General features: G+C 44.9%; 1 protein-coding gene across 3 annotated transcripts in view; it reads left to right on the top strand.

Moving 5' to 3' along the window:
• SPTBN5 (spectrin beta, non-erythrocytic 5) overlaps window positions 1-15,426 on the top strand; it is a 1,050,196-nt gene that overhangs the window by 625,196 nt on the left and 409,574 nt on the right. For all 3 annotated transcript variants that reach the window (XR_011283950.1, XM_069638812.1, XM_069638811.1), the window contains exon 32: window positions 15,092-15,196. Coding sequence is in view for 2 of the 3 variants with exons in the window: in XM_069638812.1 (XP_069494913.1) it covers window positions 15,092-15,196 (105 nt within the window). In the remaining variant the exon portion in view is untranslated. The remainder of the gene's footprint in view (window positions 1-15,091; window positions 15,197-15,426) is intronic.

Below are 15,426 nucleotides of genomic sequence, written 5' to 3'. Positions count from 1 at the left end.
TTCTAGGATCAGTATCTATTGATGGATACTCAATGTCATAATCAATGCCATTCTGTGATCAATATCTATTGGTGGGTGCTCACCGTCACAACCACTGCAATTCTGGGATCAGTATCTATTGATGGGTGCTCACCATCACAACCACTGCAATTCTGGGATCAGTGTCTATTGATGGGTACTCACTATCACAACCACTGCAATTCTGGGATCAGTATCTATTGATGGGTACTCACCATCACAACCACTGCAATTCTGGGATCAGTGTCTATTAATGGGAAGTCACCATCACAACCACTGCAATTCTGGGATCAGCATCTATTGATGGGTAGTCACCGTCACAAATACTGCAATTCTGGGATCAGTATCTATTGATGGGTACTCACCGTCATAACCAATGCCAACCTGGGATCAGTATCTATTCATGGATTCTGCCATTAGAAAACACTGTTTTTTGAGTTACTATTCTTACTGCCTTGTGTTCACCATCATAATGTACGAAAGCCGTGGGTACTTGAAATTAGACACTCAGTATCATATCCCAATGCCATCTTGGGTAAAGCATCTAATACTATCACTTCCACATGTCATGACATTGTGTCCAACAATGAATCCATTATATGTGTAATATCTGAGCCAACATGTAGAAAACCTGAATGATATCACAAGTCATCTATTCTGGCTGAGATGGGTATCAGGATATAGCTGGGGATTGAAAACAGCAGTTGTACAGATTTGGAAAGGAGCAGAAAGTCAATTGAATATGCTAGAAACAGTTGGATGATTTTAATGCATATTGCTTTTTTTTCCTTCTTTTTTTCCATTTTAGTCTGGATGTGTTCATGTTTTTTGATTGATGTAATGTAACATTGTAATGATTGTTTTATGATGGTTGATAATCTATTTGATGAGTGTTAACAGTATTAATTAAGTAATGTAACAATGATGACAATTATGAATTTTCTGCTTAACCTTTTTATATGAACTAAAAACACAATAAACAACAATAAAAAAAAAATACTAGACACTGGCAGAAACAACCTGGTAGCATTCTGTGCAATTCATACCGGATGCTCTCTAACATGACCAGAAACCCTGGGTACTCTAACACTGGGAGATGTTACGATCTCATGGTGGCAACAGTAAAAACAGACACAAGTGATCACAGTTCAAGGGTGTTTATTAAACTGTATATGCAGGTTGGAAAAATTCCTTGTCTAAACCTAAATTTAAGATGGGAGCAAGCTACGACCATCAAATAATAAGAAGGTAGTCCTACTGCCGTCTTGTCAAATAAAAGGGCCTATACTAAGAAAAACCTATTGCCAGTCCTTACAACTAAATACAAAAGGTTGTGGGATAGGAGTCACAAGAAAGAAAGAAGTGTTCACAAATGATAGGATGCAGTAGCTGGGGTCTCCCTTCCCCACGTTTTGAGCATGGGACAAGACGGGACTCCTGAGCATGGCACACGCTCGAAGCTTTCCCAGCACAAGACTACAGTTCCACTCTCAGATATCAGGACCGTCTGCGTTTAAGTCTCTTTTCTACAAAAAGTCTCTTGCCTCCGAGGACCTGATGTGTTCAAAATAATAAAAAACTTCCTTTCTGCTTGTACGTTGAGTGATGACTTTTCACCCCTGGATCCCCCTCTTCTGGGCTCAGATCCACAAAAACTTCTTATCGATATCAGGACCTTCGGTGTTATATCTCTTGCTTCCGAGGGCCTGGTATGTTCAAAATCATAAACAAAAGTTTCTTTCTGATTGTACTTGGGGGCTGATTCTTCACCCCTGGGTCCCCTTCCTCCAGGCTCAGACCTCTCTCGAATATCAGTTTCCCTCCATCGGGTTCACACTGGCTTGTATGCAAAAGATTCTTCTGCTGCATTCACATATCGGTGGGGTGATGTTTTTTGTACTCCTGGATCCCCCTCTTCCGGGCTCCAACCCTTCTCGATTGTTTGCCTCCCTTCGTCGGGTTCACTACAGCCTTTTTTGGTTGGTGATGGCTTCTCACCCCGGGATCCCCCTATTTCGGGCTCAGACCCTTCTTGAATGTTAGCCTCCCTCCGTCGGGTTCACTACGGCTTTCCAACTCAATTCCACTTACGGCATTCACAAATCGTAATGTCTTTTTATACAGTTCACTGTGGACATCCCTTTGTCGGGGTTCACTTTTGTCAACACACTGTTCATTGGGACTTTAGGCTTTGCTCCTTTCCATCAGCATCCCTCAGTCGGGTTCACTCTTGCCAACGTCACAGTCCTTTTTACTTTCTTATGATGCAGGATTCACTTCCCTTGGGTTTTCAATGGTTCTTCTGTCAAAGACTTTCAACTGTACAAGGGATTTTGCTAGACCCCTGAATGACCACTTTGACCTTTTCTTTGCAGCTCTGCTAGGGCCTTCTGGTATTGGTAGTTTCAACAAACGTTGGATCAACCAGAGTTTCTTGAATGAGCACCCACGTGGTGCCGGACCCCTCTGCAGCTGGTTTTTCCCTTAATGTTAACAGTTCTTTGAACTTCCCTTATTTTGCCATTTGCAACTTTCATTCATCACAATTCGGTTTCTTATCGGTTCTTTTCTCGACTCACCGGCTGTGATGAACTGCTTGGCTTTTCTTGTCTCTGGAGTCAAGGACAGTGCCACGACAGCAAGCGTCTCTTCCTGGCTTGGTTATCAGCGGAAAAGGGCTCTGTGTACCGTTGACATCTGCTGCAACACACGCCGACTATTGTTTGCGGTCTTTCGATTCCTTCCACTGAGGTTTCGTGGGTCTGGGTTGGAAAGGGCAAGGTCGCTTCTTTCCTTGTCACCCTTTCGGTTGTTGCCGCCTTTCGCCTCCTCTTGAACTGCTGTACTTGGATAGCTGCCTCATTGTGCGGTCTGCCTTGCTCGTAGTGTGCTTTCATGCTCCACCTTTTATCCCTGTGGGGAAAGGAATGGGCTGTCAGGTGAGTGTGATTATGCTCAATTGCCTGACATTGCCTGACCCTTGGGTTGGGACATGTCAGGTTTTGGCATTAGTCCGTTGTGTTTCATGGGGTAAGAAAGTGTTTGTGTCAAATGGGAGGTGGAGGGGGCTGGAGTGTCTGAGTGCCCTACGTGGTAGGATGGGGAAAAGGTGTTATTTGGAATTACAACCCTCATACTAGGGGAGGTTGGTAAACTCAGAAGGATGAGATTGGTAGGGTTTGTGAAACAAATGTGAATGACTGGGATTATTATCATTAAATGAACAGGGGGAGTGTGGGAACAGTGGTGTTTTTTTAAAGTAGACTGGGTGTTCACGAAAGAATAATGAGAGGGATGCGGAGAAGAACGATTGGGAGTATTTGGGTAGGAAACAGGAAAACAGGGATTCTGAGAGAGGTTGTTTCTAGGTGTAACAGGGTTTGGGATCCTAGGGGATTTGTTATATACGCAGGGGTTCTTGGTTCTGGGCAAGAGAGATACAACGGGAGTAAAGGAGGCAGATGTAGTGCAGCCTACAAAGGTCTTAGGGATTTCGTCCTCTCCTTTTTCCCCAGTATAATACTGCATCTCACCTGGGGTATTTCCTCGAGAACAACCCTGGGTTCCCCCATCCAGGTTATCCTTTGCCGCTTGTCGGCCCCTAGGGTTGGGGTATGAGAGTGTCGGCCCTTCCCAAGCCACCTGAATAAGGGATTCTCGAAGTCTGCTTGGGAGAATACCTTCAGGTTTCTCACAGAGATCACTGTCACAACCCAAACCAGTGCTGTCTACAGTAGAGAAACATACATGCACTATAATAGCCTAAGGGATTCTCGGTGTTCCACATTGAATGTTCACATCATAAAACAGTGTGATCTTGGATACAGCATCTGATACTGGATGCCCACCGTCTTATGACCTGATACAGTAAATCGTGACAGCACACTATCATATGTAAGAAACAAAGTGTGTTTATCACTCTCAACCTGCGTAAACTTTGTCACAAATATTTATGGCTATGAAAATGTATTTTCAATGTGTCAGCCGACGGGCTGCAGACTGACAAACTTGTGTCGCGGACCCTAAGCAGGCCGCCATGTAGGCAATTAGGCATCTGTCAATTATCGTATCCTGAAACCCATTGATTCTTCATCACACAGCAATTCGGCGCATTGGCTCTCTTTATTATCCATGATGAGAATGAAATGATTAATTGGAAAGCCCTGAAGAAGACTGTAGCAGTTTGAAACACGTGGCGGCTGACACATTGAAAATACATGTTGATAACCATAAATATTAGTGACAAAGTTTTCATTGATACCGCTGGAGCAGGTTGAGAGTGATAAACAGACTTTTCTTGTTAGAATCGCTTTTGGACGCTGACCTTAGTTCCTGTGTATCTTTCTCCTTGCAGCCTTGAGATTTTTTGAAAACCTGAACAAAGGAGGAGTGCTCACAGCCAGGAAAGGCCCTCACCTTTTTCTGTATGTATCACTATCATATGTAGATGCAATTGTGAGTATAGTTTTATAACATGGGAAGCGCTCTGTCATAAACCTAGCAATTCAGGCTATTAAATACTAGACGATCACAATCGCAACACGAGTAATACTGGATTCTCACTATACACAATCTGACACAATCCAGGGGCTTTAATATTGAACACTAACCATCATAACCTGATGCCATCCTTGAGAGAGTATTTAATCCTTGATGCTTACTATCATAACCTGCGCATTGGTAGATATTTAATACAAGACGATCGACATCATTACCCGATCCAATCCTAGGCATTTAGTACTAAGTACTGGTTTGTCCCTATCATTACCCGAGTAGTCCTCTGTGTTTAATACTGATTGCACTGGAGCTAATTTTCCCATCAGTGCTGAAGTTGGGTCAGATTGTCCTGGATGCTTGTCCCAGCTGTCAGTAAACACTGCACCTGCAGTTTTTCCCTGTGCTACCATCAGGATTCGAACCCAGGTCATTAGGACCAAGGGTGAGACACTAACCCACAAGAGAGTGAGCGCCTTATCACAATGCCTGTGAAATCGTCCTTAGGATTGTGCATTGCTGGAAATAAATATATCTTTAAGTTCAAAAGGCGTGTGCCTTTTAGACTTAGCCAGCAACATCATAGGAAGCACCCCTCCCCTGAGATACATGTGTTTATGATTAATCTTCAGAAAGGCAAATGTTTCATGGGGTGAGTGAGAGCAAGTACCCCCTGCATCGCTGGTGGGATCCCACAATAATGCATTGGGAAAAATTATACGCATGCATTACCCATCTGCCATACAAATACTTCAGCATTTCTCGCCAGCATGACGTCTTCATTCTGTGAATTTCTATGAAATCCGCCTGCTTTTTACGCCAGCAAAAAGTAGGCGGATTCGATAGGAGTCCATTGTAAGCGCTACCTCCCATTCGGTGTTGGCAGGCAGTGTTTCCTGAATGTACATTGCAGAGTGCAAAAGGGAGACGTGAAGGTGATCTCGCCTCCAGTCTGCACCTCCTTTTATAGAAATCAAGTGCAAATGATGAACATTGCGCTGAAGGGGCCTATTTACACCTACATTCAAACGTAACAGGCCCCCCTTCCCCCGTAATGATCGGGGAACCCTAAAATAGACCACACTATATCAACACCTGCGGTTGGATTACAGAAACTGTGCACCGGTGCAAGTCCATAGTTGCATGGTATTAGCACTAGGGCAGTTTGGCATATTAAAAGCACCAGGGAAAACATCGTCCCAGTTCAAAAAAGATGTATTTTCTTTACATTTTTCTACCAGGGCAAAGGGCGTCCTAGTGTTAATACAGAATGGTATTAGCACTAGGGCAATCTTTGCCCTGATGTAAAAAATAATCAAACATTTATCATTTTTAGACTATGGCCATTTTTGCCCTGCTGCTTTTAAAATGCCAAACTGCATTTGTCACGGTGCAATAGTTTCTAACTTTGCGCTTGCACCGGGGCAAAGGTTCTGTAACCTGGCCCCTTGTGTGATTCTAGCTATTTAATAATGAGCGTGCTTTATTTTGATTATCTGTGAGTCTGTGTGTTTACCACTGGTACCCTGACCTTGAAAACATGGTGCTATTCAGAGTCATGTTTACATTACAATCCCTCTCATCACGTGATGCGAATCTGGCTATTTTAAATAGCACTGGACTCCCCCTATTTTAATCTGATCTTGCACTGGGTGTTGTATAAACGATTGAACACTCACTGTCGCAGTGGTCTGCAGCCTTTGATTCTCCAGATGTTTAGGACCACAACACCCATCAGCCCTAGCCAGCCTAGTCAATGATGAGTGATCATGGGAGATGTAGTCATAAACATCTGGAGAGCCACAGGTTGCAGACCGCTGCAGTATCTTGACCAGCTGGGATTCTGAGTATTGTACATAGCACTGAACACTCACTAGTTTAATGTGCTGTTTCTCTGTGTGTTGAGCGCACTATCGTCTCAGGAGGATAGCTCAGGGGCAACGTACTCGCCTTGGAAGGAAGGCGACGCGGAGCAACACAGGTTCGAAAACCGGGTCGGTGCTTAGAAACCTCTGGGTACGTTATAAATAACCTATCATATCATGAGCAGCTGTAATTCGGAGCATTGTGTACATCACTGGTCGCTCCCCATTTTAACCCGCTGTTTCGCTGGGTGTTGTATGCAGCTTTGAACACTTGAACACTAGCTTTCATGACTTGCTCTAGTTTTGAATGTTGTAGACACCACCGGCTGCTCCCCATTGAGCCCACAGTTTCTCTGGGTGATGTGTAAACTGTTGAACACTAGCTTTCAGCACCAGCTGTTATTCGGTATGATCTATACAGCAATGGATGGCCCATGTGTTAACCCGCTCTGGCTCTGGGTGTTGTGTACCCTTGTGAACACTAACTTTCATGACCAACTGTGATTCTGGGTGTTGTGCACACCACTGGTCGCTCCCTATTTCAACCCACTGTTTCTCTGGGTGTTGTATACAGTTTGGAACACTTGAACACTGGCTTTCATGACTAGCTCTAGTTCTGAATATTGCTTATAGCATGGCTGCTCCCTATTTTAACCTGCAGTTTCTCTGGGTGTTGAGTGCACTATTGTACACTATCATGACCATCTTACATTCTGGGCGTTGTGTACAGCACTGGTCGCTCCCTATTTTAACTTGCTGTTTCTCTGGGCCCTAAGTGCACTATTGTACACTATCACGCTCAGCTGCAAATCTGGGCGTCGAATACACCACTGGCTACTCCCTATTTTAACCTTCTGTTTCTCTGGTTGTTGAGTGCACTACTGAACACTACCATGGCCAGCTGCAATTCTGGGCGTTGTGTACAGCACTGATCGCTCCCCATTTTAACCCGCTGTTTCTCTGGGTGTTCAGTGCACTGTTGAACGCTATCATGACCAGCTGCACTTTTGGGTGCTGTATACAGCACTGAATGGTCCGTATGTTACCCCGCCCTGGCTCTGGGTGTTGTGAACACTTTTGGACGCTCGCTATCATCATGAACCGATGTATACCTCACTGGACACTTACTGGCTTAAACTGCTTTGGCACTAGGTGCTGTGTACACTTTTAGGCACTCACCATCGTGCCCAGCTGTGATTCTGGATATTGCATCAAGCACTGGCCACTCACTATTTTAACCCACTCTTGCTCTGGCTGTTGTATACACTATTGGGCACTCACTATCGTGCCCAGTTGTTACCCTGGTATAGGTAATTCTATACACTCACTATCCTGCCCGGGCATTTAATGCTCAGCAGACTGCATGCTGACCTGCCATGATCTTGGGAATTCGATATCAGACACTCCCATGTCTGACCTGCGGCAACACCAGTCCAATTCATGACACGCGTTTGGTTCCAACACACAGATCCGAAGAAAGCACCAATTAAGGTTATTTGATCTTGAACAAACTCTGTTTACAGCGCCTCTTCCAAAAAATGCAGCCAGCCGACTTGATTCTAGCGCTTTCTGTTGCCCTGCAAGGATCTCTCCGAATAGCTGCTAGGACCTGGCAGCCCTGGGTGCAGCTAACCCGAAGGAGGCACCCACCCGCTTTGGAATCCTGACCCCTGGCACGGACTTGCTATTTCAGTCCTGGGCTTCTCCTGGCCAGAGACAGGCAGCCCCAAAATAGAATTACAGGTCAGCAGTTGTAAACAAGGTTATAAGGCTTTCCAGAGGGTCCAGTGACATCATTAAAAAAGACATCGATTAGCCTATGCATGTTAAGTTAATTTCTTACACATTACTGTTTTGTTTAGTGCTTCATGGGACTAGAGCCACTTTCGAGGCACTTGTACATGGTCAGGATTGTAGCACTGCCTTTTCATGGGATCTATTGGGGAAAGGTTTTCTCATAATCAAAGTCCCGGGTCTACTTGATGTTCTAATCAATATGCATTTCTGGTCAAATGGATTTTTGATGAATAAAAGATGTGCTCCTTTTATTCGCCATGCTGCTCCATTATCTATATCTCTGAATTCATTCCCCAGATCAATGTTATTGTTAATGGAAGGTTTTAGTGTGATGCAAAGGCAGTTCTGATGGATGTGCCACTGCATTGGTCAGCTGTCTCTTAACCTGTAATGGCTAAAAGATCTTAAACGGAAGGAACATTTACAATTGTATAATGAAAATATTAGGTGGTGGCAATAGCTCTGATCACATTTCTCTAGGACATAATCCTTCAAACGAATCGGAATACTGCGCCTCGCTCTTGAAGGATATCTTCTTTGCCCATTTGCAAACAGTGGCATATCTTCTACAGGCATTTGCTCCAGACACTTCGTATTGGGCAGTGTCTGATTGCCCCAGATCATCCTCTGCTCGCCGTCTTCCCCCAGGGGTACGACCATATGCCTGTCAATCTTTTTAAACCAGCTGCGGTTCCAAGTAACTATCGAAAGTCCATCACAGCCATCACCATTGAACCTCATTCGTCAATAATCACCTAGGGGTTTATCTTGTAGGTGAGACCGAGTTTGTGCTTCTCTTTGCAATTCCTCACCAATGCCTGGTCTCCTGAGTCCAAAGCGGTTTCCTTGAGGCCACGCCCAAAAAGTTCCCTCACTGTTATCTTTGATCTGTTTCTGCCGCACACGATTTGTATCCACCAGTGCTCTGGAGTGTGGTTCATGTTCTGGTACAGGGAAGCGCAACTTTCAGTTCCACAATGCCACGCCTGTGGCTGTGTGCGGAGTGATTCAATACACCACGAGGATTACTATCCGGGCATTTTCAAGGGATTCCCCCGGCTCATGTGCCATGTTGAAAGTCTTCTTGAGGGTTCTCATGAATCTTTCCGTGCCACTGTTGGCCCTTGGCCAGCATGGTGTTATCTTCTCATGGAGGATACAGTAGTTCCTCATAAATGCTTCGCATTCCTTCCCTTGGAATGGTGGGCCATTGTCGCAACAAATGGTTTCCGGTATGCCATGGGCCGCAAACAATTTTTCTAGTACTGGAATTACTTCCTCGGCTGATGTGGCGGGAACAAACTTAACCTCAGAGGTACCTGGAACATTTGTCGAGAACCACCAGGAAGCACTTGGATTTTAGGTCAGTTGGAGTCTACACTGATGACTTTCTACAGGATTTTGCTTCTTCCTGGTTATTCATGCGGGGGGGCATTTTGGTGAGTGCCCAAAGCTTGGCACCATCTGCATTCCAAGGGGTTCACTTCTCTTTCGAGTTCGGGGAACCAGAACATTTCTCAGAGTCTTCCATTTCTATTCGTGACCCGTGTGGGCAAGTGCTATGGCTCGCGGAATGAGCTCTGGTGGGATGGCTAAACGGGAGTCGCGCTCCAACTGAACACTCAGTCCTCACCCTCCAAAAGCTCTGAAGGAATGATTGCGCTGCAGGCGTTCTGTGGCTATGTGCCAAAATGAAGTTACGCCGTTGTCCTGTTTACATTTGCTCCAGCACCATCTGCACCCCTTCATGTTTGTTGATGGCTTCTTTAATTTCTCCTAAGGACATAGACTTGGGAGTTCTGCCCTCGTGATTACTCGGACATGTTCCTCAACCTCTTCATCTACTGGCCTTCTATGTCCCGGGTTGAGGGCAGGATGTCATGATAATTCACCTGCCGGTTTATCCGCTCATGTCCAGAATTATAGGGGTACTCCATGGTCCTGTAATTGGAGGAGCCATCTCTCCAATCTTATAGGAGGTTGAGGGGCGGTGCGCAACATGATCGGTAAGAGTGGTTCATGGTCGGTGACCACTGTGACAAGAGTGACAAATATATATAGATGGAAATGTTAGCAGCCCCAGAGTATGGCTAGGACTTCCTATACAATTTAGGAATATTGGTGCTCTGTCAGGGGGTGAATGCCTGGCTGCCATACACAATCGGCTTGGTCGACCCCACTCAATCCCTTTGGATACGAACAGCACCGAGGACCAGAGGGCTTGCGTTAACCAGGATTTCGGCTTCTTTGTTTGGATTGAAAAATGCTGTTGTGGTCTCTGGGACCGTCTTTGGTGTTTTCTAAGGCCACACACTCTTTAGGGCCCCACCACCATGGCTGGTCTTTCTTGGTCAATGCTCTGAGATGGTCTGTAAGTGTGGCCAGGCTTGGGAAGACGCAGCCACGGAAATTGACCATCTCTGAAAAGCTGCACACTTCAGACAGGTTTTCCGGTTGGCTCGCTGCTCTTTTGTATGCCACTTTTGGAGTCGGCCGAACGTTCTTGCCCTTGAAAACCCAAAGAAATTGACCTTCCTCTGCATGAATCTACACTTGTTTTTATTGAGCATCAGCCTTTGTTGCATTCTTCTAAATACTGTGGTGAGCTGTTTAACATGTTCTTTTTCAGATGGTGAGTATATGAGGTTATCATTAATTACGTTGATGACGCGATGGAGCCCCGCCAGCACGCCCCTTATCTTGCGCTGAAAATCCTCTGCTGCCAATGAGACTCCAACATGGAGTCTTTAATATCTAAACAGGCCCACACAAGACAAGAATGTGGTTATTGGTTTGAGTCAACATGCAGGGCAACTTGGTAGTAGCCTGATTAAAGGTCAATTGTGGAGAAGATCATGGAAACCTTCAGGTCTGCTGTTATGTCACCCAATGTGGGTGGAGGATGCCACCCCCTCTTTGTGGCACGGTTTGGTAGTCTTATAACTACACAAAGCTGCACCTCTTCGGGCTGTTTCAGCTTATGCGCAACTACTATCACAGATAACCATGGAGTGAGGCCTTGCACCCTTTCGATAATGTCTTCCTCTTCCAGTTGTCTGTGTGCTGCTTACACTTTCTTCCATGTGTGGAAGCGACTCCCTCGATGTATTAGTGTCACCAGCTGTACAGTTTGTTCAACAGTCAGACTTCCGGTCCCGTTAAACAGCCTATGCCTTCGAAGAGCTTTGCATGTGTCTGAGAGGGGGTTTCCACTTCCTCGTCACACTTTCTCAGTGCAAAATGAACTATGCCTACTCTTGCACAGGGTCACACCCCAAGAGGGTGTACTTGGCCTCTGCCATGACATAAAATGTGGCCAGTGTTGTTTGTCGATCGTGCGATATATGGGTGTAAAATGCCACTTCAAAGGGAGGTGGTTGGGATCCACAATAGACATTGTTTTTGAGGTGCGATGAGTGGGATTGCCTCCACATGGTTAGCAGGGGCCTTTGGTCACCTTCGAGCTTCTGGGACTTTGACCTTGAGACCGGTCTCCCCGTTCGCCATGTCCACGTGATGACCGTCCTCTTAGGGCCCACGCCTCTCCACTATGGAGGGCTTTCATGGCTTCCTCCACATGAGACGCTCTCATTGTAGAAGCTGTGTCTGCTCTTCCTATTATCAGTAGGCGGACATATTGCTAAAAGAGGTAGGTGCAGTCAGCTGGATACGGTGCAAACATCTTCTTTCCAAATGATGAGGTTTGTTTTGTAGCAGTTTACCTTCGGCCACAGTTGTCCGCTCGCTCTGCAATTATAATGTTAATTTATGTGCTATCTCAGCCTATATGAATACATGTAGCAAAGCCTATGTGTGTTCTTTATCTATAGTGAGATGGTGTTATGAGGAGCTGAGGTATCCCCTTCTTTGCAGGCATATGGGGAGCAATACTAATAAACTACAGAAATGATCCCTTGCGTAAAGGACATACATTAATGAAATTCAATAGAGGGTTGTGGCAGGCACATGCTCAATAGCAATTCATTTATTAATATATATTTGTATTAAATATGTGTTTACATTTAAACTATTCAAAATGCATATAAAATCATCAACAATATATGCAAAATCATCAACAATGTTTGCAAAACCGCCCACATTAGCATATTGTGCAAAGGTGCAATACAAATTGTGCAAATCCGCAAATAAAAATTGTGCAAATCCGCAAATCATGTATGCCAGCAGTCTTCAATATGTGAAGGCTAAGGACATAAATAGCGTTGGACCAATATACATACGCTATTGCAAACAACACTTTTTAGAAAACTATTCATCTAAAGTGCAAACAGAACCTATTCTCAACATCTCTAAATGCTTTCGTAATCCAGTGATTCCCTTCCTTAAGAGTGCATCCTGATTTTTCATTTTCAATTATCATCAAAGCTAGTAGTTCAAAGGCCCCGATGGATTGACAAACGCCCTCCTAAAAAAGGAACCAGAGCTATGGGCCAAGTTTCTGGAAACCTTACTTGGTTATATTAAGCAATGGAAGAGGGTCCCCCCGTCTTGGCAGACCCCTGTAGTAGTCCTATGAACCCCACAAATGGGGAATTACCACCACTTGTAATCCTGTGGTAACTCCCCGGGACCAAGTGGCAGTAACAGTAATTGAGTTTGGTGGTATTGCAGCAGATTTCCCACTGGGATACCCCCACACTGGTAATGAAGCCTCTGGTATATGCCACGAGAACCTGATATTATAATGACATTACAGAAATGAGGGTAGAAGGGCATAATACAATGGCGATGCTTGGAAAATGAGGCAGGCACCTGAGCAATTGATGGCAACATCGGGCACATGGCGGAAGTACCTGGCAATGCCTTCGAAAAAACTGCCCTACTTTGGAATGCATGGGCGTATATCAGGTAGTTATCACCCATTGGTGATTTGTGAGATGCTGCTTCAAATAATGATGCCACGTGGCAAACGGTGTTTAGTGTCCAGGTGCATGATAGCAGCATCTGGCAATGACATGATCACCGCTAGGTCACATGATCGCAGGACCTGGTGTATGATAGTGGTACTGGCCATATGATGAGACAGCCTAGCGTGGCAATAACTGGCAACCTATGGCAGTATCTAGAGTGAGTTGGGGTTGAGGGTTCAACAAATGTACCTGTACGCTTGATTATCCACCTAAACAAGTAACCACGGTGATGGCCTTCTGTGTTCATCCTTCTACAGTTCCCACCCAAAAGGGCTCTGATTTAGTGAAATTATACGATTGTGTTAGAAGGATGGTGACTCGCGCACTACCAGAAAAGATATCTATAAAGTAATTCGAAACAAATACTGTGGTAACAGATACAGTTGTGGTAAATTCACAAAAATATTTAATCAGATTCTAAACAGCCGACACGTGTTGACACGTGTTTCGACCACACTGGTCGTTCTCAAGGCCTGTATTCTTGGTAAGGTAGTGTGGTAATCAAAGGAAATTTTGCTGTCACGCGAGTATAATCTAACACAATAACATTCCGGAAATGGTGTTGTAGTTCAACAAATCATCAAGTAACTTGCACATCTATTGGCTTGGTTGACGAAATGACTCCTAATTTGAAAAATACACAAGTTCAGTGGAAAGTTCAGCCTGGCCATAGGTTGCATAAGTAGAGGGGTCGAGCCACAAATGGCGTTTTCCTGTGTCTTACAGTTCCAGGGATCGATCCCACAAGTAAATCTCATTCAATGCCCGCACGCCGTTAGGTTATACTCGCGTGACAACACATTTCCTTTGATTACCACACTACCTTAGCAAGAATACAGGCCTTGAAAACAACCTGTGTGGTCGAAACACGTGTCAACATGTGTCGGCTGTTTAGAATACGATTAACTATTTTTGTGGATTTACCACAGTATTTGTTTCGAATTCCTTTACGGACATCTTTTCTGGCAGTGCGCGAGTCACCATCCTTCTAACACAATTGTATAATTATGTCAGTATCTAGTCATACGATTTCAAAAGCTGGCATTTATTGTGAGTGACTAGGTGCAGGAGACAAACATTTTCACTATACAAAAGCCAATGCTATTGGTCTTGTCAACACCTACTTCACTTACTCTCTTCTGTCACAGTTATAGCCAAACAGGGTACTTAACAACAAGCTGCATACAATATGGCTTCTGTGTCTCGCTCACCTTATTCCCTGGCTCCCAATGAGCCTGCAGACCAAACAAGAGGCAAGTTGGAAAGAACGCAAGAGCGTAAGCCACGCCCAGTGCTCCCAGCCGCCCTGGGGGCCAAGGGAGGAGCCTGGGAGGAGGCTGCCCTTTCCTCACAGGCCTCCCATGCAGTCCCTTTTTAACCTCCTGGCTAAGGGTCATGTGTATATATGCCACTTGAATTTCCAACTTTCATCTATTGCCATATACAAATGAAGTTAATAATGTTGAGAACCCCCACACTACACACCTGGCAAAGTATGACGGGCCCCCCAGTTAGGGGGGTTCGGGGAAAGGCTGGGCTTGGCCCAACAGATTGTAAATTCCAGTCGGGGTTCAGAATGTCCAAGAATTGGCGAATATACTCTATTGTGTGTCATTGCTTATAGGTCATTTTTCATACACGTTCCCTCAGAGTTCATGACTTGACGTTGGATTGTACTGTTCTGGTGGGCTCTAAAAGCCCAGACATAATGTGTGGGTTAAACAAGAACGTGACATTTGTTGAACAAGGAAGGCCAGCTTTTGGTGTCTATGGTGTCTATGGGGCACGTTCAGCAGAAGCTACTATAATATCACATAGAACAATTGTTACAGTGAATAGTCCAGCAGCTAGATTAATTATCTTCGGAGCTGAATCGTTGAAATAATGTTGAAAACGTGTTGAGAAATGTGACCGTGTATTGTTAACATTGTTGAATCACACATACAATTCTACAGGGAGATATGAACACCTCTGGACTCTCTTTTACAGATTTCTTTGAAGTCCAGTGACCTCGGGAGTGCTGTGGACGAGGTGGAGCGGTTGATCAAGAAGCACGAAGCCTTTGAGAAGTTGTTGGGCTCCCAGGATGAGAAGGTATGCAGACCACGCGAGGAAACACAGCATCACTTGATAAGGCTCCTTGGTAGTGTAGATTTATCTGCACCATAGAAGAGATCCATAGCTGCCAACCAGCCTGTATGACATGATATGGTATTTTATTTGTATCGCGCTGTTACTCAAGTGTTTCAGAGCGCGACGAGGCAAGGGGGGGAAAAATGGAGGACAAAACAACGATCTTATTAGGCACAGTGACATTGAGAACG

The sequence above is a fragment of the Ambystoma mexicanum genome, chromosome 14 (assembly GCF_040938575.1).
Source record: "Ambystoma mexicanum isolate Mex_15411 chromosome 14, UKY_AmexF1_1, whole genome shotgun sequence".
NCBI lineage: Eukaryota > Metazoa > Chordata > Amphibia > Caudata > Ambystomatidae > Ambystoma > Ambystoma mexicanum.
The sequence above is the reverse complement of the archived record's forward strand: the minus strand, read 5'-3'. Positions and strand labels throughout refer to the sequence as shown.